Source organism: Xiphophorus maculatus, chromosome 2 (assembly GCF_002775205.1).
Source record: "Xiphophorus maculatus strain JP 163 A chromosome 2, X_maculatus-5.0-male, whole genome shotgun sequence".
Taxonomy (NCBI): Eukaryota; Metazoa; Chordata; class Actinopteri; order Cyprinodontiformes; family Poeciliidae; genus Xiphophorus; species Xiphophorus maculatus.
The window spans coordinates 11,684,920-11,707,984 of NC_036444.1; the positions used below are offsets into that span (position 1 = coordinate 11,684,920).

At 38.6% G+C, this 23,065-nt stretch overlaps 2 protein-coding genes across 3 annotated transcripts in view; one reads left to right on the plus strand and one right to left on the minus strand.

The window, feature by feature from the left end:
- Positions 1-287: 287 nt before the first annotated feature.
- LOC102237262 (UPF0577 protein KIAA1324-like) lies at positions 288-14,151 on the plus strand. Its single transcript, XM_005802011.2, has 22 exons — positions 288-600; positions 2,505-2,625; positions 4,214-4,403; positions 4,480-4,627; positions 4,746-4,835; positions 5,355-5,460; positions 5,590-5,742; positions 6,911-6,999; positions 7,091-7,271; positions 7,354-7,482; positions 8,740-8,830; positions 8,921-9,023; positions 9,111-9,248; positions 9,528-9,791; positions 9,889-10,062; positions 10,162-10,348; positions 10,845-10,941; positions 11,049-11,150; positions 11,280-11,406; positions 12,389-12,567; positions 13,193-13,361; positions 13,456-14,151. The coding sequence occupies exons 1-22, from the start codon at positions 505-507 to the stop codon at positions 13,522-13,524; spliced, it is 3,003 nt and encodes a 1,000-aa protein (XP_005802068.1). The 5' UTR covers positions 288-504; the 3' UTR covers positions 13,525-14,151.
- A 2,496-nt stretch (positions 14,152-16,647) lies between these two features.
- LOC102237526 (metabotropic glutamate receptor 3-like) overlaps positions 16,648-23,065 on the minus strand; it is a 49,554-nt gene continuing 43,136 nt past the window's right edge. For both annotated transcript variants that reach the window (XM_023351448.1, XM_023351442.1), the window contains exon 14: positions 16,648-21,525. In XM_023351448.1, coding sequence (XP_023207216.1) covers positions 21,449-21,525 — 77 coding nt within the window. In that variant the 3' untranslated portion in view covers positions 16,648-21,448. The remainder of the gene's footprint in view (positions 21,526-23,065) is intronic.

Here is a 23,065-nt window from a genome sequence, read left to right on the forward strand (position 1 = left end):
GTCACAGACCAAGAATCCAAAACAACCTAACGCGCTCACAATGTGAAAATGCACATTCATCAAGTTAACAACATCTTCCTTTCAAAATACATTATCACACTTTTGGTTCTTCAGGAAAATTGTGGAGTCAACATCAACATCAATGTTTGTTAGTGATACTTCAAATAGGCAGGTTAGTATGGTGTTGGTTTGCAAAATAAGAATGATCCTTGCTGTGCGCACATATCCGGTTTTTATTTTGACATACGAGCGGAAGTGGTGTTCTGCAGAGCCCTGCTTCGATCAGATGAGAGTCAACCCCTGGAGCGCACACAATCTGAGGATAATCGCAGGTGGAGAGGCCGGGCTGACAATCTGCCATCTAGACAGGCGATAGAAGCAGGTGTCGAGGGGTGGCTAAGCAAGCGTTTTACTCGCTGCTTTCGTTTATAAACAATCCTACTGGATCGAGATCGTTGTTTTGATTTCAAAAATTAAATTTGATGCTTCTCTCCATGATCCACAATGCGGTCCTCGGCTCAGTTCGTCGCCCGATGCGCTCTCATCCTCTACACACTCTTCTTCATTGACGGATCCAAAGGACAGCGGCAGTGTACGGAGGTAAGGAAAACAGCGGTTGTCTTGTGGGCATTTATAGTGATGCCAAACCTGACATTTAAGAATGAGGACGCATTGACTAGAGGCTACAAATAAACAAATCAAGTGATGAGCGAATACGATTAATACAATGATGACATATTTCCGGGTTAGTTTATGTGATGTGTTTAAGGTAAGACCCTTGATATTGATTTACATCTTTACTGCTTTAATTTCAGTGGGTTTGTTCGACGTAGCATGCATCTATGTTGAGTTCTGGGGTGTGTTGAACTTCACCACTAAGAGCTGTTCAGGCTGTTATCAGTTTCCTGCATGGACTGGCCTTTCCTTCCCTGTGCCTCTGTCTTCCCTCAACACCTCCTCAGAGGAGGCTGGCAGCACAGCCACACATCCAAACACCAGATAGGGGCAACGTTCTTCTAAAATATTGGCTCAAATGTTGCTCCTATGCTAAACATAGGAGACGGACCTTTACTCTATGGCCTTTAATTCTCCTTGATTTTTGAAGGATGATATAGTGTTATATCACTATACAAATGTCTGTTTGAAAGAAAACAAAACTCTGAGCTTCCGTGAATTTCCTGTAAATTTGTTTTAACAAAATACAAGGCTAAAATCAGAAGAACAAAAACCAGCATGGAAGCTTGTTTGCGGGAGGATAGATTTTGTCTTAATTAAATCATAATTTATGATAAAATAGAATATAAAGAAACACTGACTATGATGCATTGTTTCATATGGGACAAACTTGATCTGAAGTAAGCCTGATTAATTTATAGAAAATTCTAGCTAGTTGTTGTTAGGGGTGCACTGATTTATCAGCCAGCTGATTTATTTGTGCCTATTTTCTTAATTTTGGAAGATCAGCAATTGGCCAATTTTTACATGTGTAGCCGATCTTATCCACCGATCTTATCTACATCTTATCTACATTGGCAAAGGTCTAAAATAAACCACTGTCCTCTGCTCTCCTGTGAGAAAGGTTTGACTGATAGATCGGCCCACCAGGTCATGTCTGCACGTTTACATTTAGCAATATTTACCCCTCTGTTGCCAGTTCAGCGACTTTCTGCTTCTATTGATCAACATTTCAGACAAAAAAAAATTGGTATCGACCAGAAAACTGCAATCGGTGCACCCCTAGTTGGTATAGTTTCTGTTATTTTAAAAAGAAAAACTACTATATCTGTGATAATTCACAACTACTGACAGAGTAAAAAGAGAAGATTAGGGTTCACAGTAGCACAAGTCATTAGAATGCAACTATGATCCTAATTTACTTTTTGTTTTTTTTTAAATCTTTTTTGGTATCTTGCCTCAGATATCTGCTGCATTTGCTTTACTGTCAACGTATTTTCACTTTAGTGCTATTCACAAATGATGGGCTTCATCTGCTGTGATAAATTATAATAGTAGGCCTCCCTTCTTTGTTCTTGCAAAGACTGAAACAAAGCCCATGTCCATGAACATTTATTAAATGGGTTTCACTTTCGTGTTGAATACTAAAACTGTTGGATTCAGTGGGGAAATGTCTAGATGTTTCTGCAAACAGTTCCTGGTAAAATGCCGTTGTCCCCACTGCCATCTCCATGGAGATAGTATGTTAAGTGTCCTAGCCTGAGGAGGGGTCAGAGCTGGACAGATAACAGCTAGAGCAGGCACTCATGTTTTGTTAGAGTTCTTCTAAGCAAGTGGACATGGAAAGTGATATCAGTGTTTGTTGCGACTGCAGCAGCACTCTCTTGCCGGATGTTCACAGTGAGGTGACTCAGCGCTCTCCTTTGGGTGGAGCCCCACCTCACAGTGATGACCTGCCTTGACCCCTGATTGGTTCTTTGTTTGGTGCTATGCCTGTTGTGGTGTGTGATCTCTTATGCAGATGCTTTCTGTGTTGTTTTTTTTCACAGATTGACTATTATTATGAGTACACAGAGTGTGACAGCACAGGATCTCGGTGGAGAGTGGCCATCCCGCAGAATCCCGGGTTCTGCACCGGACTACCACAACCCGTGAGGGGCACAGAGTGCAGTAAGTTGGGATCATGTGGAGTGTATGCTAACACTTGTTTTGACTATATTTTAGTATATATTTATGAGGTTTATTAGAGAATCCACAGTTTTATCAATCCATCATCCCTCATTATTACTGCATAAAGAGTAACACAGTAACTCTGTTGCATTTGCAAAAAAAATAACTATATTATTTGTGCTTTGTTCGTTACTGTGTGGCCAGATCATTTCTTTCTAGAAGAATCCCTGGCCTCCAGCAAGTTAGTAGGACAGGCAGTCTTTTTGTTACTATTTAGTTACTATTTATTTATGATGCCATCTCATGCTTTGATGGTAAGCTAATCAAACGAAGATCATGTTACTTTTGTATGAGAGTAATTATATGTAATGCAAGTTGTCAGTGCTAATGTTTTAGCAGCATCTCTTCATCCATCCATTGTCTATATTAACTTATTGTTGTAGGCTGATGGGGGGCTGGTGCCTTTCTCCAGTGGTTATGGGCAGGTTAAGGTCAAGGTTATGTCATAATGTTGCAATTTAACTTAAGGCATGTTACAAGTATCCCAGGCAACTGGCTACTGAGTAACATATTACTCTGTGTTTGAGGCTACAGCATATGTTTCAATTTGTGTAGCAGAGATAAAAGCTGGGTTGTTTAATTACAGATTTAATGTTTTCAACAAAATGGGTAAAAATAGCTCCATTTTACAGACAGAAGTGCAAGAAATGTTACAATATTTCTCAATTTGCCCTGACATTTTAAAAAAGTATAATTTAAAATACATTTAAAATCCTTTGAATCCAATGAATTCGGATCTTGAGCAAGGTAGTAAGGCAGGTTTTGTTTTAGATTAATCTAGAGCCTGTTTATCCTGTGTTGTTACAAAACTTAATTACTGTCTTAATAATTATCTCAAACACAATCTTTTGTAATGTTGCATTGACAAATGTTAGACAAAGAGAGTTAAACCTTGTTAGTTTCCTTCCTTATGCTGCACAAAATGGTAGCTATCAATTTTTTCCTAAGAGGTGCCTTTATGGTGTCAGATGTTTCTGCAGTGTAAGAAGGCTCTTACTTTTTGTTTTGTTTTTGTTTCCTTCTTAATTTCCAGCTTTCTATTAATTTTACTGAGAGAACAACCATCTCTTGTGTTCACAGCAGTTCATAGGATCCACATTAGCTGGCATAATTCTCACCCGGTATGTCATCAGATTGATTAAGTGGAAACATGCCACCTATAAGCCTTTTCACTCACTCTTGCTAGTCAGAGGCATATTTCTCTCACACTTCCTAAAAAAGTGGCTTCCATTGTTTTGTCAGTAAGCCAGATCAGGTATGAGGAAAAGCTGACACTGTCAAACAAACCCAGGCACCACGACTTGATGGCTCAGGGGAAAATAGCGCAGAGATAGACACAGTGTGTAACAGGATGTAAGGATTAAGTTCAGTGCAGCAGTGATTCGCACCGCTGTTTGTCTGTCAGCTTTAGTCTGTCTCAGGGTATCTGAATGTAACATAGTTTAGGGGAAAAAGGCTGAGAAATGACTTATTTATTGGACATTTCTTCCTCTTCATCTCATTCTGTGTCCCTTTTTGTGTTCCCTAGCCTTCTCATGCAGAGCTGGGGAGTTCCTGGAGATGTCTGCTCAGGAGTGCACCCAGTGCGCAGCAGGAAGCTACTCCCTTGGCAGCGGTATTCGCTTTGACCAATGGGATGCCATGCCTGCTGGATTCAGAAGTGTGGCAACTTCTCTGGGGAACGATCCCAAAAGAGATGCCCAACCTACCTGCAACAGGTTACTAAGTTAAAAAAAATAAAAATGTATTGCAACCTGTACCACACTTTTACTCACATTGTTCTTTTACTTACAGTTCTTCCTGGGTGCCTCAAGGAAACTATCTTGAGTCCAACAGGGACGAGTGTACAGTTTCTCTTATTTATGCTGTTCACTTGAAAAAGCAGGGCTCTGTCAGCTTTGAGTATCAGTATCCTGATAAAAGTCTGCTGTTTGAATTCTTTGTGAGTAACTCACAAGCACTTTCTTTTAGTAAAAGAGTGTCTCAGTCTTATTGGTATTAATTATGCAAGAAGTTTTGCTAATAAACAGAGTATTATCTACTGATCTTTTTTTGTGCAGATTCAGAATGACCAGTGTCAGGAGATGGATCAGTCGACTGATACAAAGTGGCTCCAGCTCACCAATCATGGAGAATGGGGAACCCACACGGTAGGTGTTTTTGGCCGCTTGCCCCGCTCTTCTAAAATGAATGCTTTGAGTAGCAAACAGTGGGTGGATACAAGCAGGAAGCCTCCTGGTACACAGGAGGACACTAAAGTTACAAAAGGCTGTTTGCAATATTTTTCCACACATTATAAAACCAGATAATTCATTTGGGTTGAACATAGTGCTTAGTTCAAATTGTTGAGTGTGAGCAGAAACATTTTATACCCGTTTCAAATGTATCTGTTGAACTAGTGTTTTTTTTTCTTTTTTTTAAGAATATGGTGTTAGGCATTCATTAAGAGAAGGTTGTGTGGCAGCATAGCGTGCCATTTTACATTCTTATCCATTAATTCTACTAATTTGTCGACACTTTCAAACCATTTGCGTTGATACCATAAGTATTGCATGAAAAAGTCAATCTATATCAGTAATTTAGCCATCCTTGTTAAGAAAATCTAAAGTGTTTGCTGTAAACACAGACGTTGTTTATGGCAAGCTGATGATGCATAACATGTATTCTAGGTGAACTTGAAATCTGGCACCAACATCTTGTACTGGAGGACAGGAGGTGTTGTCATGAGGTCCAGTGTTGTGAAGCCTGTCCTGCTGAAAAACATTCAAATTGAAGGTCAGAGAAGAGTGAATTTATCCGTGTTGGTTGCATTTTGGTTGTGTAGTAAAAGTAAATTAAATTAAATTATAGAAACATATCCAATATTACCTTGTTTTTCCCCAACCTGTCTTTTCTATCCAAAAGGTGTTGCATACACATCAGAGTGTTTTCCTTGTAAGCCAGGGAGCTTTAGTCGCATTCCAGGCTCCTCAACATGTGAATCCTGTCCTCGGGACACCTACTCTGGCCACGGAGCCAGTTCATGCACCCCATGCAACGCTACCACTGAGTATGCAGGTATTCCATGTTAGGCACATGCAAATCTTTTTAAATTAATTCAGTATTTGAAGAACACTACATTGTTATGAAGCATAGAAAACAACTGAAGATACATTTTGACTATGGGACATTTTTTTAAAAATTCTTATTTTCCCTGAACTTTTATCTTCACTGGCCATTTTTTCCGCTGTAGACCAGGGTCGGTAGTTCATCAAATGCAGCTGTGTTGAGTTTACCAAGAACATTTGCCAGTGGACGTTACTGAAATCTCTATTGAAAGCCATGATTTTAAACAATAAATCTACAACCAATGATTCTGTCACAGCAATTACACTTTATAGCCACATTATAAGAATCCTGGAAAGCTGCAAACATTGTGCCTCAGAATGTAAAGTGTTTAAAAACCTAAGATAATTTTTTACTGAAGGATTTGCTCTGTCTTTTTCACAAAACAACTCTCCAAATAATTTAATTTTTGTATTGTACAGTGCATCTGAAAAGTATTCACAGTGCTTCACTTTTTTCATATTACGCCATAGCCCTAATCCAAATCCAAGTTTGTTTGTTTGTTTTTTTAAAGAAATCACATTTATGTAAGTATTTACAGCCTTTGCCATGAAGTTCAACATTTTTCAGCAGGGCGATGAGCCGAAGTGTGTCGCCAAGATCTCGAAGCAGTGACTTGGTCCTGGAACGGCCAAGTCAGAGTTTTGACTTGAGTCCAATTGAACATTTCTGGTGCGATTTGAAAATTTCCGCACAGATGTCTCTCGTCCAACTTCATGGAGCTTGAGAAGTATTGCACAGAAAAATGGGTGAAACTTCTTAAACATAGTTGGACTAAGTTTGTTCCATCATATGCCGAAAGTGTATCAACAGAGTATTAAGCAAAGGCAGTGAATACTTATGTAAATGTAATTTCCTAGTTTTCTATTCTTAAATGTATATAACATAGAAACATTATTCCACATTGTCATAACGGGCTATTTAGAATTTTGAGGATAGAGATTCATTTAGTCCATTATCAATCTAATTTGAAAAAATCCAATTTTATTTAGCAGGAATTTTTGGCAAACAGTTCTGTACATGTAAAATATCCCTTTAGAAAATGTGCTCTGTTTCTTTCTCTCTCAATTTTTCCACATACTAATGCTTCTGCTTTGGATAATCATATTTTACCTGACAGAGGAAGGATCATCTGAGTGCAAGAACAGACCTCCATGTTCCAAAAAGGACTATTTCCAGATTCACACACCATGTGACCACGAAGGCAAGGTGAGGAAGAAGTTGACACCTGTCAAACAATGCTGAGTGGGCATGTTACGTTATCTCACTTTGAGATCTTTGTCATTTTGCGTAATGTTAGACACAGGTCATATATAAGTGGATTGAGCCCAAGATCTGTCTAGAGGGCATCTTTGGAGCAGAAGCGCTGCCTGAGAGTGGCGAACAGGAGGAATGCCCCCCCTGTAACCCTGGTTTCTATAACAACGACACGGCCACCTGCTCCCCTTGTCCAACCGGGATGTACTCTGACGGACTGAAACGTAAAAACTTGTGTTTTTTTTTTTCACCCTCATCCTGTGTGTGTTATCTTAGCTGTACTTTTTAACGTTTTTCATTTTCCAGCGTGCCATCGGTGTCCAGCTGGTACTGAGCCCATCCTGGGTTATGAGTATAAATGGTGGAATGTTCTTCCGTCTAACATGAAGACCTCCTGTTTCAATGTTGGCAACACTAAATGTGACCATATGAATGGTGGGTGTCTTACATGCTGTGTTTAATCTAGCGTTTTGTGTCTAAAAAGACTCCGCCCCTTCTACGGTGTGAGCCTCTGAATTTATTTAGGTTAATAGAATTTGCTAGTTTAATGTTTTATACAAGCTTATAAGTTTAATTGCTCCACAAATGGCTAAATATTCCTTTATTTCTTCATATTTGCCTTTTATTGATCCAGATTTTCTAGAATTTCTCTTAAAATAGTCCTTTTTTCAAGATCTACTTGATCTTGAAATGGCAGTTTTTTATGATTTGGCTTGTATATATATTTTTTTTGGCACCTCAGATATCTCTTGTATGAAAGCAGAACAGTATCAGCTGATTCAGCTACTGGACAACGTGAAAAAAAAAGCAACATTACCCATCCCATGGTGTCCTGGTTTTGGATTTTCTTACAAACTAATTAAATCTATCATCTCTGGGTTTTTACATGGCCGATCGATGCCAGTGAATAAAACGTGTAAGTTTTAGGAGTAATTAAAGAAAAAATCATAATATTTGTATGTCCAATATAAATATCAAACTCGCTGTGGTCTTTTAAAGTTTTCCGTTGTAGTCGACTTAGTTTTTTTCATTTATCTTATTTACCATTGTAACATTTTGTGTTTTTTATTGGGATGCTGGTCATTTCAACATTTGGACATTTCATACTTTTCCAGTTTTGGTGATTTCCTGTTGTGCTTTTCAAGTTATAGAAAAGGACCATCTAGCACACTCATGCTTCATAACAACTAACAATGATTCTTTACAGATCATTGTGTTGAGTTCTTTTGATAGATCTTGGGTCCTATATGTTTTATAAGAGCCAGCTGGACAAAGTAAGTAAGTCCAGCTTAAAGGAAATGTACTTTTGAAATCTTCAGAAAATAATGCACAATTTAACTACAGGTGAGATTTTAAAAACTTTTGATAATTGATCTCAATAGTTAATCAACAATGCTTAACTGACAAGAGAAATAAACAATGTAACCTGATATAGGTTTTAATATTTCCTTTTTGCCCACGTTTTTATTTTTTGTCACACAAACACTCATAAAATGATTGCATGTTCAGGTATAAGGACAGGAAAGAAACAAAGTCACAACCTTTAAAAGAATCTCAAGACAGCCAAGTAACCTATTAAGCCAAACCCTTTTGAAAAATGACAAAAAAACGTCTACCTTCTTGCAGCTATAGTCATATCTGTTTATTAAAAACAGATAAGATAAACTAATGTCTTGTTGATGTGTTTTTCAGGTTGGGAAGCAGCAAGAGATCATATTCACAGTGGAGCAGGAAGCTCTGATAATGATTATCTCATCCTTAACATCCATGTTCCCGGCTTCAAGTAAGTGCATTCATATTGTGTTGTCCCTCAGCTCTCCGATTCCCCCTGTTGTGACTGATTCCACCTATTTCTGTTTGCATTGACCATCAGGCTGCCTACATCAGTGCCGAGCCAGTCAGTGACAGAATTTGGTCGCATCACATTTGAATTTGAAACTTCGTGCATGGCTGACTGTGAGTTCTACTTCATGATGGTGAGAGCGCCTCCTAACACAGCTCCGCTGCTCTGTAAATGCATAAATTAATGCTTGCAGAGTCATTTTTTTAATGTTCACTTTTAGGATATCAATAGGAAGAGCACTACAGTTGTGCAGTCATGGGAGAAGACACAAAAAAGACAAACCTACACACACACCATGTCAAAAAATGCAGCGGTTTCCTACACATGGGCTTTCCAGAGGACAAACCAACCTTCAGATGTAAGTACGAATACACAGCTTTACTCAGGTTTTAGAACATAGTCACCAATATGGATAATATTACTGGTTACAATAAAAGTCCTCTTTTTCTCATGATATATTCAAGATGCCATATATGGAGCGAGATTGCCATCACATACTTTTATTTCTAAAGATATATCTTGGTTTTCACATAAATCTATTAAGAAAAATATTACATTTATGGGTCTCAACAACAGCAATAATAATAGTAATACAGGTTTGTCTCACAAGTAAGGTGATACTGTTTTGCTCCCTCAGGTACGTCGGTATATCAATGACGTGGCACGCATCTTCTCCATCACTGTGACTAACGCGGTTGATGGTGTGTCCTCCAGCTGCAGGGCTTGTGCCCTCAGCACCCAGCCCTCCAGCTCAGCATGTGTGCCCTGCCCACCTGGACATTACATAGACACACTCACCAGAAAGTGCTTAGAGTGTCCACGCAACAGTTACCTCGAGCCGCACGCAACACCGGGTTCTGATGCCTGTAAAGCCTGTGGGCCAGCTAGCCGGAGCGATAAGGTCTGTAAGCGGTGCAGATTTATGGATCATGCTGTTTTTTTATTTTAGGACGCTAGAGGGGAAAACTAACCCCAAAAACCGTATCTGTGCTTTCCAGGACCACAGACTGTGTTACAGTGACTGCCACTTTATCCACACAGAGGGCAATGTCACGCTAACTTTTGACTTCAGTCCCCTTGGCTCAGCAGGATCGCTCATGAATGGTCCAAAGTTTACCTCCAAGGGAACCAAGTATTTCCACATGTTCAACATTAGTCTGTGTGGAGGACAGGTGTGCACAGAAAAGCCCCCACAAAGTGTAAATAACGCAATCAGCTAAAGGTTTTTGTTCATAGATGGATTCCTTTTGCCGTTTTCTCTCGTTTTTAAGGATCGCATGGCAGTGTGCGCAGACAACACTACGGACATGTCAGTTTCCAGCTCCCAGAAGGAGAAAGCTGAGGGATCCAGCGCCGTGAAGACCTTCATCTGTCAGTCAACAATAATCCCAGCAAGCAGGCAAGGATTCCTCGCTGCGCTCTCTTCGCAGTCCATTAACCTGGCTGACACCTTTCTTGGTAAGTGAACATTGGATAACTTAGTGTGAAAACCAGCAGCAGTCAAAATAAATAGAATTGCTGTTTTTTTTTCTTCTGCCCTTTTTTCCCCTTTAAAAGCCAACAGAAATGCATTTGCATATACAGTACATGTAGGTCCCTATACAAATGAAAGTGTAATGAAAACTCAATCTGCACATAATATCAATCCACCTGTTGTATATACTTGTTTATCCATGTCATGGAGGCACTGGTGTGTATCTTCACCAGTCATTTGGTGAGAGGCGGAGTTCACCTTGGACAGGTCACCAGTCAGTCAGAGGGGAACATAGAAACGCAGGACAATCAATCATTCTCACACATCCACTAATAACTAAGACAAATGTAGTGTAACTAATTAACCCAGAGTACCAGGAAAGAACCCACACATTCACAGGAACAACATAGAAATTCCACGCAGAAAGACCCCAGGACTTTCGAGCTGCAGGGCTTATTGTATGTTTTTTTTTTTGCCCAGGTGCAACTGTAGATGATAATCTTGAAGGAATAAAAGCAAGACCAGACTTGTTTCCTCAGAAGTCTAAGAAAGTGCCTGATATTAACTTCTTCTTCAGGTATTTTTGTCATATCAGATGTTTTTTGTCTTTTTACAAAAAACTCAAACTCAAATATATATAACTATATGTATAATGTATACTTCTGTATTATTTTTTCTCCTAAGATCTTTTGAGGGAACTTCATCTTGTGAATCGGGTCGGAGTACAGTGGTGACTCTTCACTGTAATCCCGATATGAGCACTAAAGGAGAGCTGTCTGTTCCGAGGTATTACTTTTCCATGTTTCTGCATTTTATTTCCAGCAATACCTTTGACCTTTATCATTGCTGTTAAGGTTACAGACTGAAGAGTAATGCTGTTGAAGAAGTAATATGGTCTTCTTTTGGCCATTTCAGTCAGTGCCCTGAAGGAACATGTGATGGCTGCACCTTTCATTTCTTTTGGGAAAGCTCAGGGGCTTGTCCTACATGCACAGTGAGAGACTATCATCTGATAGAGGGAGTCTGCAAAGGAGGACAACAGGTGTGTGTGTGTGTGTGCGTGTGTGTGTCTGATGTCATAACATGAAACAGTGGAGCGTTTTTCGTTTGGCTCTTTAGTCAGACATATTCAACTTAAGATATTAAAGAATTGGGATGCTGTGGTGGCGCAAGGACAAAGCACAACCCACGTATTGAGGTCTTTGTTCTCGTGGCGGTGGTTGCAGGTTCGATTCCCATTGCAGTCCGACATGGAGGTGACATTTGCCGCATGTCTTTCCCCTCTCTCATTACCCTCTTTCCTGTTGAACTACCGTATTTTCCGCACTATAAGGCGCACCTAAAAACCTTACATTTTTTCAAAAGCCGACAGTGCGCCTTATAATCTGGTGCGCCTTATGTATGGACCAATATTGAGCCACAATTCTTAACTACGGTAAGCAGCCGTTTTTTCCATTTGTGTGTTTGCGTAAAGATCCCAAAATGGCTCCTATTAAGAAACACGCTTACGACGCAAAGTTTAAACTCAAGGCGATCAGTCACGGAGTAGAACACGGGAATAGAGCAGCAGCGAGAGAATTTAACATTAACGAATCAATGGTGCGGAAGTGGAGGAAGCAACAGCTGTTTATTCATTTTGGGAGTTGTCAGAATGCTGGTTTGTAATCTATTAATAAAGTTTGACTGACCTATCTGACTGTTTTGTTGACATTCCCTTTAGCGCAGCTCCATCTAATGGATGCATAACGTAACCCCAGCCTCTACTGTAGCGTCTATGCTATATACCTTATACGGCGGTGCGCCTTATATATGAAAGAAGTTTTAAAATAGGCCATTCATTGAAGGTGCACCTTATAGTGCGGAAAATACGGTACTTTCAAATAAAGGCCACTAGAGCCAACAAAACCTAAAAAGATAAAGAATCTACATCAGAACAATGAAACACAGTTTTAATCCAACTCTGTGCCTTTTAGGGTCCTGTCATGGCTTTATGTAATTCTGTAAATGTATTTTTTCTTCCTCAGGACATGCTGTATGTGTGGACTGAGCCGAAGCTGTGTATAGGCGGCGTAACCTTGCCTGATAAGAAAACTGTGCCATGTCAGAGTATGGAGTTCTGGGTTCATCTTGGTGCGGGGACGGGGATTTTCACTGCTGTGTTGCTCATCTGCCTCACTTGCTACTTTTGGAAGAAGAATAAACGGTACCTGTCAATGTTCCCTCGAGATTTCTTCAATTTTTATTTTCCTGTATTTTTACCTATGCTTCCCTTTTGTTCATTAGTCATCATCATTATTGTTCAATGTGGTTCCCTCATGTTCTGTTTTTCTAACTTGATTTCACTCAACTGTTTTCTTTCCCTTAGATCGTCTCTTTCCCTTTCCAGCTTTTCTTTTATCAATTTATGTTGTAATGTTTCTTTTTTCTTATTACCTTATATGTTTTCCTTTTGTCTTGCTATTTTTCCATTTTCCTTGCTTTGTTCTTTCTGCTTACCATTCCTTCATAATCCATTGGTCCTTTGACCTTTTCCCATTTTTTTTCCATTTTCATTTCCTTTCTCTTTTAAAAATCTTCATTTCTGCTTATTCTTGTTTCCTATTTTCTTTTCGTCTCTTTTCCTTTGACCCATCTTCCTTCCCATTGTTTCCTTTTCATTTAGTTCTTATGTTTATTTTTCATTGTGCTTTCATTAATCATTTTTGTCCTTTTGGCTCTTTCTTGTTTCTTTTTCTTCTTTTGTTCTTCATTTTCCCCTTGTCACATTACCTGTCTATTTTGTACACATTTGCTTATCTGATATTTATTCTCTTGCTTGTCTCTGGAAGGTTGGAGTACAAGTACTCCCGGCTGGTTATGTCTGCCAACAAGGAGTGTGAAATGCCGGTTGCTGACAGCTGTGCTGTGATGGAGGGAGAGAATGAAGGAGACATGGAGGATGAAGTTGTGTATACCAAACCTTCACTGCTTGGCAAACTCAAAGCTATAGCGTCCAAGGTGAGAGTCACAGCACCGTCACACAAAGAGTTGTCTCACTGTGATAAAAGCGTTCAGACAGCTGCAGAATAAACACTTTTGCTTCTGCTTTCAGGGAAATGGAGAGCGTTATGAAAATGTGCAGCTGAACTCATCCCACTCAAAAGCATTGGTCTGGAGTTAGAGCTGTGTGAACGGAAGCTAAAATGAGAGAGAACACTTTACACTGGGTGGTCCACTTTAAAACTGTCCCTGTTATAAGCTTTGGTACCTGGAATACAACCTGTGTGTACAAATGCACAGATGAAAAAATTACATTCTTCATGTAAAGCCAGGTTCAAAAAAGTCACACCATCATGGTGGCCTTATTGCTTGGTACAACAGAGCCAAAGTACTGTGACACAAGTGTGTAAGACACTTCTAGCATTTTCTGGCTCAAACTTTAGTTGGAAAATGTGTTTTGGAGAGCTCAGGGTAATACAAGGACTTATGTGAGTTCTTGTTCAGTTTTGTGTACATTTATTTAATTATTTGTAATGTTTTTATTATTATTATTATTATTATTGTGGAGATCCTGATGTCAAGACACACAATGACTGTTGGTGTGTTTCCATATCCCATAGATGCACTCTCACATCAATTTGCTTTGGTCTAGAATAATGGCTTTCTCATTTTGTTTGTTTGGTTTATTGATTATTTTTGCTTTGTTGAAGACATTGTAGTGGAGAGATAAGATAAAGGACTGAAAATGAACATAGTACATAAAGCTGTTGAGATTGTGCTTCAAATAAAATACATATTTCTGTAGAAATTGACTCCATGTTGTTTAATTATCGAGTTTAAAAGCTGTTTTATGACCTCAGCTGCAGAGAAATCTGTCAGACAATGGTGTGTGTGTTTTAACCTAATGGTGAATCAGCTGTGAAGTTACATTGGTAAACAATTTATTCCAAATTAGGTGATTTATTGATTTAAAATGTGGTAGGCCTTTCCTTTGAGCGAAAGGAACCCTGACAATGTAATCCACATTGTGCTAGACTCTTCTGTGCCCAGCTTTGACTTACTGATGGCTTGAGAAACTTATATTTCCACCTAATATTCTTTCCTAATGATACAATTTATTTTGTGAAATGCACTTTTCCCTCTTGCATTAAAATTCCTCCGCAGCATGACGAAGTCATCCTTGTACTTCATATTTGGGATTTTGTTGCAGTCTTGCAATCTTTTCCTTATTTAATTAAGAGGTAACAAAGGTCAGTATGCCCAAGCACTTATATTTTTGCTTCATAAAACCATAGATTTCACAAAAATATATGATTTGTGTCTTTCTGCATTTGTAAACTGTAATATGCTTTTTTGAGTATCTTCATTGCCTGTTTTTATTTTCTCTCTCAATAGCTAATTCACATCAAAACGCATTCATCTGGTAAACAGAACCTGTCACCTTCCTGAATTAAGACTGCACATTTCCATTGTGTTTATCAGGGTTATGATTGTTCAAGCAGATGAAAACCTTTGGGCATTTGAAAATTGTTCTCAAGGATGAACATGACTTGTGAAGGTCCACAGTTCCTTTCCTCATATCATATTTCTTTAAATTTTCTATATCACTCAACACAACACATAGTTTAAGGTGTTTGCTTAAAACAAGTCCACGTAGGTCATATTCCCATGGGATTAATAAAATATATTTAAATTGAATAATTTTAAAATAAGCTTACAAAGTCATTGCATTGTCATTTGAGCTTTTTTGAGGTTTAATTGCAAAGTATGGAGCACTGAGTGGCATGCACATGGACATGATTGATAGCACTAAGACACTCCTCCTAGTCATGATTGGTTGTTTTTAGTAAGACTTGCAGCACTGGGAAAAGCCAGAGGAGCTCCATGTTTTTTATCACAGATTATCTGTCTCATACTGTCATGGCATAGTGACAATTTTAACAACTATGTAAAAATATATTTTTTATGAAAGTTACATACTGCAGCTTCAGGAGTGACAAGATCATTAAACTGTTGAAAGAAAGTCAGAAGCGATTCCCTTAGCAGTTTGTCACAAGCTAGTGGGAACACAAACACGTGGAAGCAGGTGCTCTGGTCAGGTGAATGTTTTAAAGGTGAATAAAAGTTTCACCTTTATACAAAATTCTGTGTGATTAAAAAAAGAAAAACTAATTGACATTCTGAGCACCGTGAACCAAACATGGTGGTTGAAACACTATGTTTTGGTCATATCTTTCTTCAGCAGGGGCAGGCAAACTGGTGGGTACAGATGAGGAATCATTAGAGGTTAGAGGTTGCAAAAGTTTAGGATGTGGGGAAGGGGTTCAATTACTGCAGAGTCAATGGACAATTAAAGGATCTGTTGCTCGCGACCTATTGCGAGCATCAGAGAACAAGTAAAAATATTCCGGAACAAGTAAAAATGTCTTTAAATGTGCAAAGTTTCTAGAGACGCCAAATAAAAAGAGACTTGCAGTTGGAATTGTGGTGAAAAGTGGTTCTACAAAGTAAAGATTCTGGATGGCTGCATACTAATCTGAATTAGTAATTAAAAAAAAAAAATCTTGCACCACTTTTTGTTGTCCTATCACATAAGATCCCAGTAAAAGTACATAAAATGTAGAAAGGATGTTTTCCAGTGCCTTGAGAAACATCTTTGTTTCGCACTGCCTCTCTCTCTCTTTTTTTATTATGCAGCTGGGACCAGTGAAGGCACAAGAATGGTGCAGTGATCCAAGTCAACCAGCAGAGGGAGATCACTACACAGGTTAAATGGACAGACTCCTCACCCTCGTCTGTTTTTATGAACTTTAAGAATTATGATGCAACCCTAAACGATTATTGAGGAAAGGACTATAATTAAACCAATGTAAAAATACACAAAAAAAATCAACACTCTGTACTTTTATCCTAAAGTTACTCTTTTAATATAAAAAGTCAAAGATTTTGCAAAAACTGGACAAAACAAAATCTTCAGCTTTATCTTGTATTCCACTTCTTCTTTTTTAAACTACTGTCACCCTTTCTAACAAACTGGTATTCAATACTGGCATGTATTTTCCAAAACTGGGGAGCTCTCCAGTAGATGGTTTAATTGGAGTGCCATTACTTGTGGGAACAGATGAAGCAGAGTATTAGAGACATCTTTAAACGTTTGCCAGCAAACTCTGTGAATAGAGCCTATGTGTGCTTGTGTGTGTAGGTGATGGTGTTGATGAGACAAATCTACCTACACATTTCTCAGCATTAAGAAAGGTGGCTGACCACAACACTGCAGAGAGAGGGATGAAGAGACAACAGCAGATGTTTGCTTCATGGTATTTATTATGATGTCATCACAGCCTCTTTATTGCACATTTCATAAACGCAGGATCTATTGCTTTGTGACCAGCCAGTTTCAGAGTTCAGATCGGCATCCGCTTCATTTTGTCTCCTGAGATCCCTTCTTGTTTCAAAGCCCAGAGGCCAGGGACACATTCTGTTATATAGAAGGGGACTACAGCATAGAGACCTTTGTAAAAGCACATGACAGTTGGCAAGATCTGAATAGAGGAACAGTGTCCTTAATAGATGGCTGCTTGAAAAGGATATTCATGAGGAAAACCAATTAAAGAAGTCTCCAGATTAATTTATTGGGGAGATGAAATGATCATTTCCGCAAGGTAATGAGTATTGAAGCAATGCTATTTCTTTACATCTGAGTTTTCAATTTAACTTCCCAACATTCATTTCTCAGATCCTTTTGTCTGACATTCCTGTATCGCTTTTCTAACCTCGTCGAAGCAGCCTCCATGATATGTGCTTCAGGAGAGCGCTCCAGTTCAAGTGTGAGCCACCAGTCTGTCGCTCTGGCTCTGGTGGTCTTGGCTGAGACCGAATCAGTCACAAGTTTCACACACGGAGCGGCGACCTGGCTGCACAAAAAGTGGTGAGGGAAAGGTTAAAGGGTGAGTTGGACTGTGAGCGAAAGGGTCAGAGAAGAGTGTGAGACTGTTGTCTTGGACTGGTCTCTGGACTAAATGAGTGGAGAATCAGGGTTAAGTGCTCTGTTTGTGTGCCCATTAAAAAGCCGTGAGTACAGGGCCTTACTTAGCCCGATCTTATTGGACTCTGCCAACTTGGATCAGAACCATCGACCCATTTTGTTTTTAGATATCTCTCTTCCTTTTGTTCCTCTTTACTCAGCCACTCATCACCCTTTCTCCCAGCCCTGCTGACAACTAAGACATTCCAGCATTGAATGTGTTGGTTGTGGTTGTCCATAACAACCTGTCAAGTGGTGTGTATCTTGTGAGAGCAGGACCACAGAGTGAATGGCTAAACCTTCTTCTAACAAACACTGTGAATCTCTGAGATGCTTTGAGCTTCCATAGAGGCGCTGCTGACTTCTGGGCTGTGGGAGGGCTTTACATAATCCAGCAGCGGCAGCAGCAGCATCCCTCTCCTCTGCCACATCGCTCTCTCCCACTGCACTCTGCACCTAACAAACACACCCCAATGTAGGTCGCCTCCTCCTGACACATCCTTTGAAATTTCTTTCCATTTATCATTCAGTGTAGTAGTCATGGGAGGCAGTGCAAACATGCTGACCAGTCAAAGATGGAATCTGTAAAAGTTCTCCCCACATCTACATTGTATGTTTTTTTGTTGTTGTTGTTGTTGACAAAACAGCTTTTAAAAAGTGATTCTGATCACATTCTGTTGAAAACATCAAATGTAACAGTCACACTTTATTTTAGACAGCATATTATATGTAAACATTTAAGATCAGTTAATAAATTACTACTATCTCTAAATTCAACAAATATTTTCAGGAAAATCAAACGACTGAAATAAAATTTTAATAAATTACTCCACTATCTTCAGCTATTTAAGTTTCCTCCTAAGAACCTAATACATATTTTTGATTGAATTTATTCAACAATCTTATTAATAGCCAACAGAGAGGCTGTAGTCTTCCTTGCCACATTTGCATCTGCACGAATGACCTCATCTTCTTTATGTTATGTTATGGATATCTGTTCTACTCTTAACATCTTTTGTTAGCAGCGATCAGTCAGCAGCTGACAGAATGTGCTCTGTTTCCTCTCCTGAGCCTCTGTGGGACTGCCAAAGCCAGCTGCTCCACTGTGCTTCCCAACGTAAACACATTTTAACACAAGCTCGTAAACTGCACACTTCAACAAGTCAAATACTCACTGAATTCCTCCTAATGATGTAGCCTATCTGTCTACCCCTCACCTCGCTTTCCTTACCTGAAACTACTGTGTTAGAAGCAGGGGGAATTGGAAGTGAATATAAATTGCTAGAATGTTCCTGTTTTTCCTTTCGTCAGACTGGAGAAAGCCAGTTTAAGTTTGTGATTTGTCGAAGTTACTGGTCCATTACATTAGGTAAACAATCAATGGCACATAAAACAAAGTTGTTGCCTGAGTGGCATGGTCTTCATACTGAGGCCACTTTTTTTTAATTTAATTTAATTTTTTTACATTTACCAAACAAAGACTTGGAGCTGGTAGTGTAAAACTGATCTCTAACAACATCAATCTATCAAACACACATTAAGGCACATAGCCATATTAAAAATATCACCACAGACGGTATCTATGGGGTATGAATCTTAAGCTACTATTCCCCTATAGGTGGAAAAATTCAATGTGTGTTCAGCAAAATACACCCTTTTCCTATATTTATATTTTTTGCAAATTAAGAACGTGATGTTCATACAGTGGTTTGCAAAAGTATTCTTGTGACTTTACAAGCATAATATATCTTATTGGGATTTTATGTAATAGAGCAACATAAAAATATGTTATTATAAAATAGAAGTATAAAGATATGAAGTTTTCAAAAGGTTTTAAAGTGGACATACTTTGCTTTATTGAACAAGTTAGGATAGACCAATGGGCTTTACAAAACATGTTCATTACACAAAATCATTCTCAGATAATGAGAGTTTCTCTGTCTATTTTGAACTGCTTTCACAGCTGTTTTAGGGTTTCCTCTCACTTTAAATACAAATAAGGTGCTGCTGGTTGCTCTCCTCAGTACAATGTTTACACTCACACTTTATACACATGAAAATGGCTGAAAGCAGATGCGCAATCGTACATCTTTGACCCCCAATCAGACTAAAAGCAGAAGAAGCGGAGCCTCCAGCGCAACCATCAAGGATGAACCGTTTCTGGGGGTATGTCAACAACAAAACACCTGTCTTGTCCAGCAGCCATTGTGCAACACACACAGCGGTAAAACCAGCTGACCAAACATGCTAGATCTCCATCTGGTTTGCTTTGTAACGGGGCAGTGCTCACTTATTGTTACATTTGTTAAATCTGAAAAGTGTGGCATTATTTTAAAATGCTGCCAGTGAAAATTCAGTGCTGTAATGAGTAACTTTAGCCCTTTTTAAAAAAGTTATTAGTAGAGCTCCAGATATCTGTTGCTCGGGTCTGAGAATCTTTTGAGGATAAAACTGTTGTTACTTATCCAGCCCAGATACAGCTCTTATGGAATATAGGCAAGAAGTAAGCACTGTTGGGGAAAGCTAGTCAATTTAATGAGACAATGAATACAGGTGATTTCAGGGGGATCTTGAATAAAAACTTGTTAGAGGCTTCAAAACACTTCAGACTTAGCTTGAGCTTCATCCTTAAGCAGACAGCAACACTAAACGTATAGCTAGAGCTTCAATGGCAGTCAGAAAGCGTGACAATTGCAGTTTACTGATGATACCCATTCAGTCTGACTGAATTTGAGCTGCATTGCAAAGCGTAAAGAGCAACAATTTTAGTTTCCAATTGAGCAAAGCTGGTAAAGATATACCCCAAAGAATTTGATTGATGCAGCCGTAACTACAACTAAACTTAGATCTACAAGTACTCAGCAGAAAATGCATGCAACACTTCTTAAAGGATTTTTACTTGTAAAATGCTAGAACCTAGCATAATTTCTTTTTACTTCACAACTTTCTGTTGCTCTATCCCATAAAGTCCCACTAAAATACACTGACGTCTGTGGTTGTAACAGGACAAAATGTGAAAAGGTTCATGGGATCTGAATTCTTTTGCAAGGCACTTCAATTACTGGGTGAAAAACTGATTTATTTTTGTTCTTTGGGGCTTATATAAAGCATTAGCAGTACTGTCTTTTCAGTGCAGCTATTCATTATTATTAGTAATACATCACAGCAATCTTTAAAAGACACAGCATTTTAGGAGTGGGAGTGAAAAAGCGATGCTTTGCTGAACACACGTCTGGAATTATGGCCATTTAGATAAAGGGATCCCATAATTAGAAAATAGGAACATTTGTATCAAAAGCAAAACATGTTTTTCTGCCAAAACAGCCACAGAAGGATTTTACAAAGATCCAGAATACCACAAACATCTATCAAGATGCAAAATGATATATTCTCAAACAGAAATATATCACTAAATTTAATGAATGTCTCTTTTGTTCCTTCCTTTCCCTTTCAATTTCTTTTCTGGCTGTTCTAGTTTGTCCAGTTTTAGCTTATTTTCCCACATTCATTCTGGTGTCACAAGACCTTTAACATTGTGCTGTTTGAACCGTCAGTAGTATAATATACAAATGTACAGATCCACATTAGAAATGCATACACAGTTAGTTATTACAATGATGTACTACAAAAAAAGCATGAGAATCAAAAGTCTGTGGGTATTGCAGTGAGGCAAGCAGAGCCACAAATGTGCATCCAGATGGAAGGACTCAGCCCCTCTACCATGTTTAAGCTCATGTCCATTTACATTGAAACAAAGCTATCAAAAACAAAGGTTCCAAAAAATTCCTCCTAAAAACATTTTTTTTGTTCTTTTGTTTCTCTACGTACAACAATGTTGATTCCATGTATATACATCCCTAGAAAATAATTTAATTATAGTTACACACTTTCTACATTTGTGAAACAATACAGTTCTAGTCCACAAGGAAGGCGTTTGCTTGTATTCAGTAATAGTGTTTGTGTGTGTGTGTGTAAAAGAGTGTTTGTGTGTAAAAGGGGGGTAAAACAGAGCTGGGGTGAAAAATGTTCGTTATTTGGCTAACAGTCGCAGGGGCGGGTTTAGAGAGCGGACTGGATGCTGTCACAGAGAGGAAGTGGTCGAGTCAACTATTTCTCTCCCATTGCACACTGTTGGGACGAAGTGGGCGCTGACAGAAGCTACGAACAAGAAGGAACAAGTTGATTAAAACACAAAGATTGATAATTAATAAGTAAAGAAAACATTTTACTGGATAGGAACCTTGTTTTGTCCCTGGCCCTCTCCATATTCCTATTTTGATCTGTTGGATTCATTTCCTTGTCTTCTTTCCTAATTTAAAGTATTATTATTTTATATTTGAGTGATTAAAGAAAAAAGAACCACTACTATACATCAAAGTTTAGTGCTTGCTTCCAGCATACTTACATATTCCTATATACACCTCATATGGATCAGTGGACCAATTTTATTGTACTACTACACTGTAGGTGGGTAAATGGCAATAAAGATTGATCTTATTTTGTACTACTTCTCAATCATTGCCCTAGTACTAGTACTAGTACTAGTACTAGACTTCTTCATCCTACCTGGATAAATCACTGTATAAATTTTGGCCTTATAAATTAACATACAACTGCTCTAAAAATTTGAGTGGATGAGTTCAATGGTTTCTTTGGATTTTGGCTCCACTCTTGGCTGGCTTCTACTTGGTTTCTTATTTTTACTTTCCTTTTTCAATAAATTTTTGACACGAAAATGAAAACAGCTCCACGGGCTTCAAACTTGAAAATTTGAAATGTAAAATTTCTAAGAACACATTGAATTTCTCATGAAAGCTGCCGATCTTATTCATGTCTCATAATCACTCTGTAGTTTTGAGAAAGAAAATGCATCTACCTCAAGTGCCTTTTTAATGAACTACTCTGGTTTTTGGCTATGTTGTTTTATTCCTGCCTGTTTGATCAGCTGTACTTCATTCTGTGAGTTCTGTCTGCAGTGTGTGTCAAACTGATTGACAAAGAAACTAGGACAAACACCCATCGGAAAAAAGTTAACTGCTTCTGAGACCAGAACCAATCAATTTAAGCGCCACTTCCATCCTGAGGTACAGCAAGTGCGCAAACGACGCAATCTCTCCTCTCTTCTCTAATGTCCTACACATCAGCACTGTTTATTCCCTGTGGCCACATGAGAAAACTCTGCCACTTTAATCTCTTTACTTCTTGTGTGAACAAAAAATAATAGTAAAAATGTTTGTGAAAACCATTTATTCCCTTCTATGTTTTAAATCCTGTTAGCAAAACTTGATATTTCCCAATTTAATAGAAATTGGTGAGCAATATTTCTCTTTTAACAGAACGCTTTGTTCAAATTAAGACAGTTGTAAACCCAAATCCACGTGTTTTTGTACTCAAAAAACAATCCAAAATTTAAATGCACTTATCATTGGTGTGAATGTGAAATTTATTTTAGTCTTAATAAATTTACTGGCAAATCATAGAGTTGGTTTCTTTGCAATCTTTACCTCTTCAGGAGTGAGAGATGTTCAAAAAGTTGATGAGAGCTACTCCAGAAGCTCAGTTTTAGCCTAGTTTATGTTTTCCAGAACTATTTTAGATACGTGTTTGGGATCATTGTCAGTGAAAGAGACATCATTATAATACCACCTTCACTTTGACTGACAGTTGCTCTTAGATTTAATAGCCTTCTCCTGACTCC

Bases quoted from the DNA above. Each gene is read 5' to 3' on its own strand.
- LOC102237262 (XM_005802011.2), top strand. From the start codon at position 505: ATGCGGTCCTCGGCTCAGTTCGTCGCCCGATGCGCTCTCATCCTCTAC. The intron at 9,249-9,527 runs GTAAGTACGAAT...TTGCTCCCTCAG, and splicing joins GGACAAACCAACCTTCAGAT to GTACGTCGGTATATCAATGA. The intron at 11,407-12,388 runs GTGTGTGTGTGT...TTTCTTCCTCAG, and splicing joins TCTGCAAAGGAGGACAACAG to GACATGCTGTATGTGTGGAC.